The sequence below is a fragment of the Morone saxatilis genome, unplaced genomic scaffold (genome assembly GCF_004916995.1).
Source record: "Morone saxatilis isolate NCDOM2014 unplaced genomic scaffold, NCSU_SB_2.0 Contig1, whole genome shotgun sequence".
Taxonomy (NCBI): Eukaryota; Metazoa; Chordata; class Actinopteri; family Moronidae; genus Morone; species Morone saxatilis.
In genome coordinates, this window is record NW_023339651.1 from 15,348,559 (window position 1) to 15,364,061 (window position 15,503).

The following is a 15,503-nucleotide window of genomic DNA, read 5'->3' on the forward strand; positions in this document are numbered from 1 at the left end:
GAGATCTTGCGAGCCGGTGGCAGGAGGCGCTGCAGGTTGACTGTGTTGTCGCAAGAGAGGCCAAAGCTTCCCGCTGAGAGGATGGGTGTACTGTGCTTCAGACCTTGTTCCACACTGATGGAGAGAGAAAAACAGAAAGACCGCCAAATGTTGGGAAGCTTGTTTAGGAATAAGTTACTGTAACATTTATACATGTCAAACCCTGTTGGGATATATGTGTGACCATGGAAAAACTGGCACTTACTCAACTATATGGAAAGTAGCATAGGTGCAAGTGGGTCCAAGCACAGAACATCCCAGTTTATGTGAATCCTGCAAGAGCAAGCCTTGTTTGTACATATGTATTCACAAATGAACTCTGTGTCCACAAGATGCAATTAGATGCCAAGTGGGGGGCAATATTTCCTCAAGGTACACACAAAGCATGCAGGCAAGTCGATAAGTGTATCATGAGTGGATATAAAACTGTAGCTACTTACCAACAGGATTTGTATCTTGTCCACTCCCTCACATGCGCTACTCCGACAACCTCTGTTTCGATAAAAGTTTGTGTTGAACCCTTCAAAGTTAGGCGTAAAATTTAACGGCCCAACTTTTATTGTGGAAAGAAAGAAAGAAAGAGAAAAAACATGATTTATGATATTTTTGTTTTGTAATGGGTGTCAATTTGTGGGCATGGGGCTGTAATAAATGCAGTAATCTGTATAAAGAGATTTATGGTGGTTTACTTTTTTTATCTTATCCAAAACCATGTAAGAAGAAGAAGAAGAAGAAGAAGAATACTGTGTAGTATTTTCCCGCGGTGTGGAAACCAACCCTCAATGCTACTTCATCATAGTGTAGGCAAATGTTAGCAGCTCTGGGGAAGCAAAGCAGTGAAGCCTCCCTCGACCCCAGATGTTCAGGAGCCACAAAAGCTTCGTTTTCAATAGGTTTGTAGTCATTTGGTTAACTTGGTATGTGGATTGATACGGGTTGCCAAATAAATCTGTGTTTAATCAAATTATCACAAATAATAAGGGCCCACAACAAATTTTTAGCCAGGGGCCCGTAGCAGGTTAATCCAACCATGCCTATGTGAGTCTTAATAAACTTAATAAAATGTTATCATTGTCTGGCAGACTAAAGATCAAGCTAAGCTAGTATAAAACATTAAGTACGCATTACGGATGATCCCTATGGCCCATTTCCTATAATTTATTACACACAGATATCTGTTATCAGTCATTGCTTCACCTGTCCCCTGAAATCTAAGAGATGTTATAACTTATTTAGTGTAATTAGATTGTCAGTGAAAACAGTGGAGAAGCTGGAATGCAAGGAATTAAAACTGTTATACAACGCCGTGGGGGTGGGGGTGTCAGGTTTGGTGTTATGTTCAAATGCAACAAGCTATATACACACATTCATTATATACACAGATATATCGATAATTTTATTGCACTAAAGGACGTATCATAAAACAATGCAGTCACCTAATATATTCTGCAATAATATCATTTTGAGTCAATAATTATTCTGTGTGTATTTTCTTCTGTGTTCTTATTCTATTAGGCCTACCTGAAGTATTGATGGTTTTAATAGTCTCTATAGCCTTCTCTATTTCTCCTTTCACAAACTTCAGACTCCAGGGAGACGCTTCATCGTCAAGCAGGATCACATCAATTGTAACCTCTTCTGGTTTGATGCCCCGACATGGAACAGCAAGAATCCCCAAGACACAAAAACAAAGACACCACCACACTGCTCCCATTTCCAACTCTGAAGTTAAATTTTTGAGCTGTTAAAGGCAGTCCGGGATCTGATAAAGGCTTTCAGTGTTTTGTCTGTAGTCACCAAACTCTCCAAAAACTTCCGCTTAAATTTTGTTGCAAATTCCAGAAATGAAAGTTTGTCTAATCCACCACGTCCTCACTGAAAGAACATTTCACAGGAGCAATATCCAGCCCCCGTCCTTGTCTGTTTTCTCCACTGAGTTGTCCGCTTCTCAGATTCACACTCCCTCTGTTCCTCTAAGTGTCTGCTCTCCTGTCCTTTCCACATCAAGCTGTTAATATACAACCTTTAAAGACACAGAGGCGGGCCATATAACCTTCCCACTGTGGTTATGCCAAGGTCTGCATGAATTACCAGCCTGAAACACACAAACACACAAACACAGAGCACAGATTTTAGCTGCATGGTTGTGTGCTTGCTGCTAATAAACACAGATTTCACAATGACTAAAGAGGAGCATTTTTAAAGAGAATGCCACCGATAATAATCCTATGCTTAAATTAATCAATGAAAAACTGGATATTTGATGTAATGTAGGCCTAAAATAAGCTGCACTGACCTTCAACAGCATGGAGATGGTGAGGCCTTGCACACATGAAACATATCTGGAACTAGTTCTGTACAGCCACTAAGGTGATGGTTAGCAGATGCACCCATTAATCAGGCCCCACAACAGACACATCACTGAGGTTATTCCATCCCTCAATTATTAAGTTGATTTTCAAGAGAGAAGTTGATGCAATACTCTGAGTGAAGTGCATTTTACAGAAAGAGTTCAACACGATGGATAGCTTATTAGCACAAAGACTGAAAGACATGAGAAACGGATAGCTCTGCTCAGTGGTAATGGAATCCACCTTGCATCTCCGATATTTAGTTAACTTAATCCGTACAAACACTAAAGTGTAAAACCTTGCAATAGCTAATCTTCATTTGAAAGGTCTGTTTGATTACATCTTATCAAGATAAATTAGTGACTATACTACTGCTTTTTTAAGAGACAAAAACAACTTGTAAGAAACTTTAGAAAACAACAACAACAAAAAACATTGTGTATATTACAAGCACTGGAGAATCTGAGGCCATCCTGCAAATGGGAGACGACATGAGTGTGCAGGTTTTTTCACTGTATGTGTCAGAGACAGGTAGACAGCAAACACAGACACAGCTTGTAAAGTTGTGAAAGACATCACAGGAAAAGGAAGGCAAGGAGAGAAAGGAGAAGAGCAAAGGTTGGTCTGATCATAAAACTTATCATAGATAACGCGCTGTAAAAGCACACACACTTCTCTCACAGGCTTTGTGCTATTTATCTGTACCACGCACGTAATCCACATCCTTTATTACAGACACTGATGAAGACTGAGCGAAGTAATTATTCCTCATAACTAATATCACTCAACCTTTAATACATGTCTAAATGATCAGGCTAAACACAGTCAGTTAACTCTGGTGTTCGACCCATTACATCCACATAAAGACACACACACACACACACACACACACACTATAAATGTTATTTGCTGGTTAGCTTTGGTTCCCTCAATGAGATTGATAAATGAGTAACATCATGGAGTGGAGGCCTGGGAAATCTGGTCACCCACTGACACACACACACACACACAGAATTTATGACAGGAATTCATTATCAGCTCATTACTTGAAACAATCTCAACTCATCTTCTCTATGTGTTTGTGTGTGTTTTTTTTTGTTGCTTCATATTAAATATGTCTGCATTGTAATTGATTTCAAATAGGAAAAAGAAAACAATAAAAACATGCTTCATCAACAAACATTAATTTTCTTTTATACGTTTTATTTGTATTTTCATCCAGTGGTGTGTAAAGGTGGTGTAAAGGTTTAAATAGGGATTGTGGTTTTGTTCTAAAATACATAAAAAATAAAAAAACATTTTTACAAATGAGCAGAACTGGAGCTGGTAGAGAAACAACAAATTGTTTTTCATTTACGTCTTTATATTTCTGATCTAAATGTCTCATCCACTAACTGAGCCTGATTCTGACTCAGCTTGTTCTGTGGTTGCACTGATATGGTGTGACATATGGGACGTCATATATTAAATTACAAATTACAAGTTTCCAACTGCTGCCACTCACCCCTAACTCCTGATTATAATTGATAACATACGTATCTTGTTAATTATCATCCAGTGGAGACCTTTCCCTTTTTGTCCCTGTTTATTTTTATTACACACATATACACACAATCCGTATGAATCTGACCAAAGTCCTGTCTTTTCCGCCTCGTCATGGTTATCCTTGTGTTTGCTTTCTTCATTTTTTATTATCATTGTCTATTGTATTGATTTCCCTTTACACCTGAAACATGTTCGGCTTTAGTTTGTCATAATTCATTTGTTTCCTTGTAAAGTCTTCAAGTTTATTCAATTTATTCTTTTTTTCTAGTATATTTAATAAGATATTTAATTGTTCATTGTTTTAAGCTTCTATGTGTGTGTGTCCACTCTCTGTCAGCATGCCTGTTTCTGAGCTTGAACAAAATACAAACAAAGCATTAAAATCATACTGCAATACGTTTTCAACCCACAGTGTTGTAATGATAAAGCGTGAGAAGAACTGACTGACACTGACTTGAGAACATGTGCCTATCAAAGCATTGTAATCTCAGACCTGTTCCTCAGGTGGCTTTTCAAAATTAAAATGTTATAACGAAGCACTTTAGACCCACTGTTGTTTAAAGATGAGCACTTTCTTTCTCATATTTCCATTCAGACTGATTTTTTAAGCTCTATTCTAACTGGCGATGTTTCCAGTAGAACTATATAGCAGCCAATGGAAACATACCTGAGAGGAGATATAATTTATTGTGTTGCATTTAATAATAAATGCTGAGGGCAGAAGCATTTGTTGTTCTCCACAAAAGACAAGTGTTTTTTGTTTGTTTGTTTTTTGTGTTTTTTTCCCAAAACTTTATTTAAACTTTTCAAAAATACTTACAAGTTCTCTAAAAGGGGACATAAATTGCATTTATACAACAAAACATTTATTGTCTCTCAATTACAAAAAATAAAATCTACAAGGCTTTGTTAAAAAATGATATCCACAAAAGACAAGTGAAGTACTCTACATCCACTCCATCTGTTTCCTGTCGAAAAGATCTCTTTGCAGCAGAGATTCAGTTAGGACGCTGAACTTCAAACATTACTGACATCTTGTGGTCAGACTGACGTGCTTAGTAAAAAAGCAACATGCAAACAATATTACTCTCTTTATTTTGGTGTGGATGTAATTTGACAAGAAGCACAAGAGAGAGGGTTCTTATATAACTCCAGGCATACTTTTAATCATTCATCTCATTACTCAATATTAAGATATCAGGTGTCAGTTGATTTCCATTAACATGTTGAAGAAGATCATCTGAACAGGATAATTTCTATAGTCTCTAATTGTAAGTACAAGTCTGAGGTACTTTTACTTGACTAATTCCCTTTTATGCTCCTTTATACTTCTTCACTACAGCTATATTTAATTTACCAATTAAGATTTTACATAAACAACTTTAACTTTAAACAGATACAACAGTACAATGCTACTTTTACATCAACTCAGTGAATTCAGTAATAATGATCTAATAATATAGTAGGCCTATATATTATAGTAGCAATAGTAAAACACCCAATACAATACAACGGAGCAGTGGAGTATTTTTTACAGCGTGTTATTGCTTTACTTCAGTAAATGATCGGAATACTTCCTTCATCGCTATAAGAAGAAATCCAGTCTGCTGTGTGGGTTGCCAGGTCAGGTCTATGGCAGCCTGTTTCTTTTCAAGTCAGTCTAATTTACCTTTTTAGTCCATTTTGCCTCTTTGCATGTGCTTACTTTACTTTTTGTTGCACACAATTTTGCCAGCAATCTAAATAGCTTTTATAAAATCTTTTTAAACCTGCTTACAGCTACAGAAGTAAATGTAAATAAATGATTTTTTTTATTGATCCGTGTGTTTTAAGCACACTGTGGACAGTTATGTAATGAACTAGCAGTTTTTTTTGCGGGGTGTCCTCTAATGGACTCTAAAGCAGACATGGACACAACACAGTCTGTGCCAGAAGAAACCAAAACAAACATTTTGTAAGATCCCAAACAGCTGTCTGAGACACTGAGGCAAAGCGAAAACTTTGTGAAAGAGGGCTCTCAAAATAACCGCCCTAGTTTTTCCACTTTGTACAGGCACCAGTGAAGAGTAGACAGACAGAGGGAAAATGAGAACAGTCTTTGCCCTATATAATCGAAAAAATAAACACATTTCCACAATGGTCTGTGAATACAGTAGTAAGTTTTATTCAAACTTTATCTTAATGACAAAAGACAGTGTCACAGTGATTTGACAAAAATAAAAGTGCTTGCGAAGTCAATCGAACTTGCTTCTCTCACAGTAAAGGAACCAAACTGATACAGTGTGTTACTATGATGTTAAGTCACACTCATGGCAAGAAATCATAGATGCATAGGAGACCCAACGACGCCTCTCTGAAGGCTCCGACTGCGTTACTGCATGTTGAAACAGAATCAACACATCCTACGTAAAAATTACGACAAACAATACAGAACATGCCGATTTCCAAAACAACAAGACTGCTTGTTATTTTGAACATCACATAGTTATTGAAAATTAGACGAGGATTATGTAGAAATTAGAAACTTGTGTTTGGAAAGGTTAAAGGTTTTTTTTTTGCCCGATGACATGACAGTAGCAAAGGGATATTAACAGGGTAGTATCATTAGAGTAAGGTGTGCAGTGTATTCAAATAGGCTTAAATTTGCACAAATACTTATAAATGCAGTTTTTAATTACCAAACACCTGATGGTTTCATAGTTACAAATGAAAATAAATAAGTCAATAAATAAATAGTATTTTTCAGGAAGCTTTTGCTGCTCTGTTGTGTTTTTTTAACAGTTTTTTTTTACAGTCATTTGCCATGACGTACGAAACTTACTGGACTCCCCAATGTTCAACCTTCCACCTAAAAATCAGCAGCTTATCCTCCTCAGCTTGACATTGCTCTCTCAAATTTGATGTGGTTGATTGTTATTTTGCTTTACTTGATCAATATCAAGACAATCTCAAAAGAGGGAGTCATTTATCACAACAATAGAAAACGTAAAAAAAAATCTTGCCAATAAAACTTTATATTTTAAATAATAGAATCCAGTCTTAGAGGGAAAGACCAATACCAGTCATAGCTATGCTAAATATAAAGCTATATACAGTTAGCAGCCAGTTTGCTTGGCAAAGCCTAAAGACTGTCATTTCTTATAACACTTATATATATATAATGTGTTTTCGAGGTGCTTGTAGGCAGATTTTGTTACCTTTGTCTCTCAGTCTTTGGGCTAAGTTAAGATAACCAGCTGCAGGTTGTATCTTCATGTTTGGCATGCAGGTATATACTGGTATCGATCATCTCATCTAAATCTCAGCAAGAAAAGCAACTAAGTACATTTCACAAAATGCTAACATTATCAAGTCAACCTGACGACCCATAGGTTAAGAACTGCTGACTTTGATCATGGTCTTCCTTCTTTTTTACACATGCTTTGTAACGCTTCAAACCAAGCTGTGTCCGTGCTCAAGTACATCTACAGGTAATCACTCCATCCACTGCCCGTTCCCTCTCTGATTTCCTTCCCTAACCCCAAACCCTCTGGCCTGGTTTCCAAGTGGGAGGCCCACACAACATCCAGCTACCGTCTCTACCACCAAAACCAACAAGACCGTCATAGGAGCTGGCTACAATAATACTGGATTTCTACATTTGCCAAGTAGACAAAATACAGTAGTGCTACAATATTAAGAAGGAAAATAATTCCTCATATGTGGAGCTTATCACAGCTCCTGAGGCCGGAACACATTAAGAGCTATTTGGATCTCTGTCAAGCTTACTTTCCACTGTAAGTGCATTTACTATTTTCATTTGGCAGCAGGGTTTTGTGGTACATAAAAAGCATCTTGAAAATGTTTCGATTTTCTGAAGGCAGTGAGATGGACGCATATCTGAGCAGCTGTTCCTTTCAGGTTAAGCCAAGCCTGATCATAAACAAGAGGAACAAATGTACTTTTCTCTTTGTTTCCTTTTAAAACAGCAAGGCAGCCATCTCCATCTGTTGTTGTAAACAGGGACAAACATGTTGTACATGTTTTCAATCAGATATTTTTCTTTCTTTCTTTCTTTCTTCTCTTTCTTTTGGCAGTGGTGGCATGTCATTTTTATCAGTTGGTTGCTTAGTTTTCAAAAATAAAAGTGGGATTGAAATTCAGAACTTCACTGAACTGCTCCCTTGAAACTCTTTCTGTAGTGTGCCCATGGAGTGGCAAAACAGCTAAAACTGGGTCAAATTTGCTCAAAATGTGATCCGGCCTCTTAAGCATCCCAACTCATTTATGACATCGTTTCCCTAACATTTATTTTCAAACTAAAATATATTCTCTAGGTCAAAGTAAAAAAATGCTAGCACAAGGCTCTAAACCCTAACCACCAAACCCAAACGTTCAAACCCTAAATTAACACATTCCAACCCAAATGATGAATCCATGACCTTTAAAGGAAAACATTCAAACATATACATTCAAAGCCTAATTTCCAACCCTAACCTTTATACTTCACCAACACCCTTCCATAACCGAGCCACCTCAGGCCGAACTCAGTGGTACGCCAAAGCTCGGTTCCCTCCTCCCCAGACCTGGTCCCAAACCTCACACCCGGAAAACATAAAACCTAAAATTAAATTCAAATCCCCCTTTGCCTTTGCCGCCTTGCAACCTGGAGCGCTGGTCTAGGAGCTGATGATCTGACCTGACCAGGTCTCGTGCTTGGTGCCGGGGTTCAGGTGGGTGATCACCACGTCGACAGCCTGGATCTTCTGGTTCTTGGGTGGGATGGGGCACACCTTGTAAGTGACCTCATCCCCTTCCATAGGCACGTACTCTCCCTCAATGCTGTCCAGGAAACACAAATACATTTACAAATACAACAAAGTGCTGTTGTTTCATTCATGGTCAGAAAGTATTTTTAGTCTCCAACCATGGAATAAATGTTATTCTTCTTCTCCAACTTGAATGAGTAATCTTCCAGGTATGAGAGCTGATATAAGTAGTGACAACCAACAGGTAATGTGACTTCTTTAGCATTCCTCCATCGCTAACCTCCAGCTCCACCAACTCAAGGCATCAACCTGCTGCAGGTACTCCAGCTATTTAGTACTCTACTTCCATTAAGTTGGGGGACTTTGTAGGGACAAATTTGAAAATTGATGATCAAAATCGACACAGCGGTGATATCTTTTAGACTTTTAGAATGTAGTAGTAGTAGTATGGGTCACACTCCAGAAAACACTGGCTTCTACACTTCCCATAATGCAACTGGATCACATTTTTAGACCCTCCCTGTCTGGTAAAAGGCCATGTCTTTCAGACTTAGCACACTCAGTCTGTCACAATTTTCTTTGATAAATGTGTAATCTCTGAAATCAAACTGAGATTACAATGATGACATACTGTGACATAATCAGTGGTTATATTTTTAGACTATTCAGACAGACCACATTAGATAACTGTTTTCTCCCCATAAGTAATAAACTCATCTTAATGGAAAATCTTTTTATCCCCCTTTAATTGATAGTGACAGCTGATGAGTGACAGAACAGGGGGAGAGAGAGAGAGTGGAAGACACGCAGTAAAAGGGGCCACAAGTCGGACTTGAACCCACGGCTGCCGCACCGAGAGAAAACCAAAACCTGACAGTGTAAACTAAACAAATTTACTCACTCAGAGATGTGGACAAAGATGTCCTCTCCCCCATGAGAGGGGCGTATGAACCCATGTCCCTGAGACCTGGAGAAGTTTTTACACACTCCTTTAAATACTGGACCTGATTTGGCTCGCACTGTCCTGCAGAGAAAGAGAGACATGGACAGACACAGAGGGAGAAATAAATCATTACCACAATTATTCTGAGACTTTTTTTTATCACCTTAATGGGTCAGTGGCACATTTTATAATTAAACTGAAAGCTGTTGAGAAAGGATTATGTTATACAACATTTCTGAATTCTGGTTGTGGGCTCAAAACAAACCTGCCTGTTTTATTTATACATCATAAAACCTATTGCTGACATAGGTACAATTCATTAACCATTATTAAAGTAAATATATTGCACAATAAAAAGAAGATACAACAAGATTCCTCCTACTCACGCTGAGTATGTGCGGGTGCGTTTGGTGGGCAGTGGGCTGGGCAGCTCTCCAGGCTGTGGAGGTTTCCTCTCCCTCTCCCACACCCGACTGCCCTCCCTCAGGAAGGGGAAGGAGAGCTGCAGGGGGGTCCGGGGGGACGTGAGTGGCAGCGGCAGGTCTGCTGGCGAGGAGGCATCAGGGTCTGACATCTTGACGGGTTACAGGTTTGGATTTTGTTTTGTTTTGTTTTTGTTTTTCTGTTTTGTGTCTCCTCCGATAGTGTGTGATGGAAGAAGAGGAAGGAGGGTTACACCTCCTGCATGGCAAGTATGTGTGTGAGGGTGGGGGAGATGTTCCGAGAGGAGGTCTTATAGGTGGAGGAGTGGAGCAACAGCAGCCTGCCGTAAAGGAACAAGGGGAAAAAAAGGTTTTATTAAATATCGAAGCTTGACAAAGACATACAGACATACGTTTGTAACCTCCAAATGTTATTTCATCTTTAAAGTTTAAAGGTATTTGATGACCTGGGAATGAGACCCAACAGTTAACTATCTTTCTCAGCTCTGGGACGAGCCCGAGGAAACTGATCATTTCACAGATTATCTGTCTCATGTGCTACTGTCGGAATATAGTGAAAGTTTCTGTAATATGACAACAAGTTATTTTTTATAAAAGTAACCTAGTGCAGCTCTAAGCGCTATAAATTACTTATTGGTTGTACTTTTCCACAAACTACCAATCAAGTACCAATCATTTTCATGGTCACTTTGGCCAGTACTGATGCAGATATTTGAAATTTCACCAGCAAAACTGATGTGTCATGCAGATGTCTGAAAACAGTGATTTATTAGTGGCCTATCTGTCCTGACCTATTAATACACACTACCAGGTTTCTACAGTTCTACTAGAGATAAGTAAGTAAATTACCAAACATAAAATGTAAAAATAAAAGCATTCAGTCATGACAGTCAGTCACCGTTGTTGCATTTTCTTCAGCTGATGGATCCTTAAAGCTTTGTGTAAGATACTATCACACAGCTGCCTTAACTAAAGGTTTTGTACATACGTATAAAAGGGGAAACCAGCTTCCTTCAACCATCATGAGAGGTTTTAGAAACGCACACTGAGGGAGATATCAACTCTTTCCCAACATAGGCATTTAAAGAGGCAGTCCACTGAAATCTCCATATATGGTGAATTGGAAAAGTCCAGATAAACAGAAGGATTAAAATGCTCCTTCATGAGTTCAGACTAATGTCTTACTTTTTAGGATAAATAAACCATTTAAGAAAAACACACACACACACACACACACACACACACACACACGATGATCTAAAAATGCATTGTCACAAAGCTGAAGTACAACAGTTGAGCACTCAACATTAACAAAAGGATCATCCACATATTAACTCAGTGTCATTGATCAGGCATATGTATAATACTGTTTGATAAGGATGATACATTTTAAAGAGGGCATTGCCTAGTACGGATAAGTTGACATATTGTGGACCACTAATCCAGAATCACAAGAGTCTTCCTCAAAATACAACAATGTCCTCTGACTGCTTTGCATTCTGGTCCTTTGAGGCTCATGTCAGTATAGAAATTGTTCTCGGTGCCTCACAATGGATTTTTCTCTGTATGAATCTTAAATGTTAAACAATTACTGACACCAAAACTGATTTTTAATTTAAAGGTTTCCAGTCAGACGCTATTGTAGTTGTGTGAGGGAAAACAAGCGCACACACAAATGTACACAGGCCCTAAAAATTGCCCTTTTTTTGCCCGTGTTTAAGTGTTTCAGAGTTGATTTTTCCTTGGTTATAGATATAAAACCAGGTGAGCAACAGCTGGATGATGCTGTGGACAAAATGAGGATAACAAAGCAATTTGATTTCCAAGCGCCAGACTGTGATCCTGCTGGCTTTGAAAAGGTCCCAAGATGATGTAAATAAAAATCCTGCCCCGGAGGGCCTCGGCTCGGCTCATCACACGCAATCATATTAAAATCCCCACTCACGCAAGACTGACATGCATTACAGGATCGCTCCTCACGGGGTGTATTCAAACAACAAGCTGCTCTCCGAACCGTTTCAGACAGTCATTTTAAGACGGATGAGCTCGGCCACCATGCAATGACACAAACCCAATTATCATTTTGTAACTGGGAGTTGTGATGTGTGTGTTATTATCTAGCTCATCATTTTGCCACTCAGTACAAACACAAAGGGCTGCAGGGCATTGTTCTACACAAAATAACGCTGAAATCTGGTGGATGCGTTGTTGGGGTTATCAGCAGCCGCCTCCCAGTGAATCTTAATATTGATGAAACATCTGCAGGCTGAATGAATTCAGTGTGTGTCAGAGTGAATCCCACAGGCTCTATTCAATATCACACTTTGCCTCTCTCGTTGTCAGTCTAAATATGGCAGCTTGTGCATGTATGTGTGTTTAGATGGAAGCCGGCTTTTACACTGGGCTGAGGAAGAGGTCAAGAGGCCTGTGTTGGGATGTGTACACACTTATAAATGCAGACTCTGAGATGCAGAAGCTCCAATCTTTCACTTCTCTCTGCTAGAAGATTATTGATATTAGAGTTGTTCAGATTTCAATCCTGCTATAAAATCTTTTACTGCATTTGAAGAGGTTAGTATCAGTGGTCTGCTTATTGATTGTAATGGTAACTGATGACCAATATCTCATTGTAAAATGTTTGCCTTTATTTAAGAAAGCAGCATGTACAACTCTAAACAGAAATGATAAAGATATACTTAAGAAAACTAGAGCAATAGTCTATACAATAACATAAATATGAATACAGAAAACAATGTGGGGGTTAATAAATTGACTAAAAACTAAAAGTGTTTTGGAATCTTTCTTAATCGACAGTTTAATGGTTTTAAAGTAATGCAAGAAACTCAAAACAGAGGACTTATTGTAAATTAATGGTTAGCTTTACATGGTAGAATTGTTTTACTTTACTTTTATTAAAATTGAAGCTAAAATTCAAGTTAATACCAACATGGACACTAGCTTCTCTACCTTCTGTGGTATGAGGAAGACACCTGTGCACATCAAACAGTCCCTCCTGGATTTCACAGGGTTTTTGGGGGATTGTTGCGACCTGAAATGCCAGATTTTTACTAAAACACTGCATGTAGTGATGGTTTTAGGCATTTTTTGCAATGAAATTGTGCGAGAGAGTGAACATTTTGAAAATAGGCTGGGATCTTTGCATAATTCATAAAAAATTGAACGCAACTTGTTCCAGTGAGAAAAAAATTGTTATTAGTTTGGTAGCGTATAGCTCAACATTTTGGACAGGGGACTGATTGGTTGAATTTGTGGAAAAGTTGCAGTGATTGGACAAAATGGCAAGGTCACGCAGATATTTGCGTTAATTGTTGCGATCTTCGGAAGTACAGTCGTGTTAATGGCTCTGTGAGACTGTACTAGTTACAGCAGTGCTTTGAGCTAAATGCTAATGTCAGCATGCTAACATGATGACAATGCTAAGCAGGTATCACCATGTTCAATGTTTTAGTTTAGCATGTTAGCATGATAGCATTTCTCCTGTTTGCCTTGAGTCAGGTGCTTGGACCCCTAGGGTGCTTAGGGGTTAGTTTTTATGTTTGACTAGGGGTGATTTGATTGAGGATGTATGTATTATATTTACTTAGTCTTTGTCGGTAGAATGATACCTTTACATCAAGGATTTGTCAAACAAACTAAAATAAAAAGTAATGTTATCGATAATAAGTGTGTTTCAGATTGTGTGCAATTGACATGAATTTGACTTATAAACATATAAATGTCCTGCAGGGTAACATTTATGGGTAATATAAGATAAGATATATAACTTTATTTATGTCTCTGGAGATTGTTGTGCATCAGTTAAAGAGACACAATGCAAAAACTATAAAAATGTCAACAGTAAGGATCATTCTGGGTGGGTTGTATAGATTTATATGAGTAGTGTATATAAGCAAACATTCTGACTAAATAATGAGGAAGTAATTGTGAGGTAGCCTTCATATATCCTTGTGAAGACCTTACGGCTCCATTATTATTCTTTCAAAAAACATATTTTCCCTATCGACTGGATTAAACAGGGGATTAGAGAAGGGCAAATTATACTTTAGAGTACCATGTGTAGAGAACTAGTGAGGTTTAGGTTGGCCTCTGTCTGCCATGGCCAAATGTCCAAATAGTACAAGGGTTCAAAGGTCTCCAGCATCATCGCAGGAGTGGCTTTAATCTCTAAGCTCATTTAGCCAAAAGATCCTGCAAATGGCTGATGAGCAGGGCTTATATCCCCCCTGGTATCATGCTGGATGGTGTTGATGCAGTGATGATGAACGCACACATCTGTCATCATGGTGGCACAGGGGAGAGGACTGATGGATGACAAGGCATAAATGTGTAACCTAAATAATTCAGCAACTCGACTGGATCAGCCCCTTTTTCATTGGCCCCTCTTACCCAGGCCGAGATTGGGCCAGCAAGTGGACTCCTTTAATGAGTCTGCAGCGCTTGTTTGTCAGATGAGTGGATAAAACATTTAATCGGGAGGCTGCAGTGTAGAAAAGAGGAGCAGGATCGCAGGGCTGGACTGAAGCGAGGAAAAAAGAGAGCAGGGGGATCTTTGAAAAGACAGACAAAAGGCCAAAAGCACCTCCCTGTGAAACCAGGGCACTGTGGCTGTCTGTGCTCCCCTGCATTAGCATGGCAGACACGTCAACTACTCTGCACACACACACACACACACACACACAGGAGCCAGTCTTTAAACTTTATATTAACCTTTTAAAGGGACACACATTCTGTTCTATGGTATGATTTGTTTGAATGTGAAGCTGGCAGAGCTTAAATAATTCACTACAAAAATAAAAGCCCTCGAGGCGGGTTGTTTCCAGAACATTCTCACACAGATTGAGACAAGGAGGCGACAGGATGCTCAAACTGATAAATAAAATAAATAAATAATAATAATGTGACACCAGAATCCGAAAACCCGCATAAAACACCGCCACACACACACACACACAAAGATGCGGGTTGAGATGGTAAATGTGGTGCTCTGAGTTAAACACATTTCATCACAGCACTGCCACGAAGCGACGCCGTCTCTCCGACAGAGAATAAAGGGGCTTGGATGTGTAAAGCCACGCTACAAAATCACACATAAAAAACCCCCGATCGATCACACGATTAACTTACCGTCCAAAGAGCCGATCAGCTGCCGGTCGGACGCGGCGGTGTGGCCCCCCGGGTTTGTTCTTGAGCTGATATGAGGCAATTATGTAATTAAAGCCGGAGCCGGTGCAAGCAGCGGGGACATGTGGTGAATAAGTCAGGGGATCTTGGTATGGATGCGGCGCCCACAGCCGGGATGAAAAGGCAGCAAATGAAAAGGAGGCAGGAGCAGCGGGGATGGATGAGGAGGGGGGGTGCAGGGGGTTACTGTGCTAAAAAACAACAGCGGGTTTCACCACACTACACTCCACTC

At 39.1% G+C, this 15,503-nt stretch overlaps 2 protein-coding genes across 2 annotated transcripts; both read right to left on the reverse strand.

The window, feature by feature from the left end:
* Positions 1–2: 2 nt before the first annotated feature.
* LOC118334178 (heat-stable enterotoxin receptor-like) lies at positions 3–2,020 on the reverse strand (the record flags this gene model as incomplete). Its single annotated transcript, XM_035670005.1, has 4 exons — positions 1,561–2,020; positions 480–592; positions 245–312; positions 3–114 (listed from the first exon to the last, which is right to left on the reverse strand). Coding segments are annotated over exons 1-4 (486 nt in total), but the record flags the coding sequence as incomplete, so codon positions are not given.
* A 4,057-nt stretch (positions 2,021–6,077) lies between these two features.
* csdc2a (cold shock domain containing C2, RNA binding a) lies at positions 6,078–15,436 on the reverse strand. The gene is made up of 4 exons (XM_035659894.1): positions 15,215–15,436; positions 10,013–10,389; positions 9,585–9,707; positions 6,078–8,756 (listed from the first exon to the last, which is right to left on the reverse strand). Exons 2-4 carry the CDS (start codon positions 10,198–10,200, stop codon positions 8,594–8,596), a joined length of 474 nt encoding a protein of 157 aa, XP_035515787.1. The 5' UTR covers positions 10,201–10,389; positions 15,215–15,436; the 3' UTR covers positions 6,078–8,593.
* Positions 15,437–15,503: the final 67 nt, after the last annotated feature.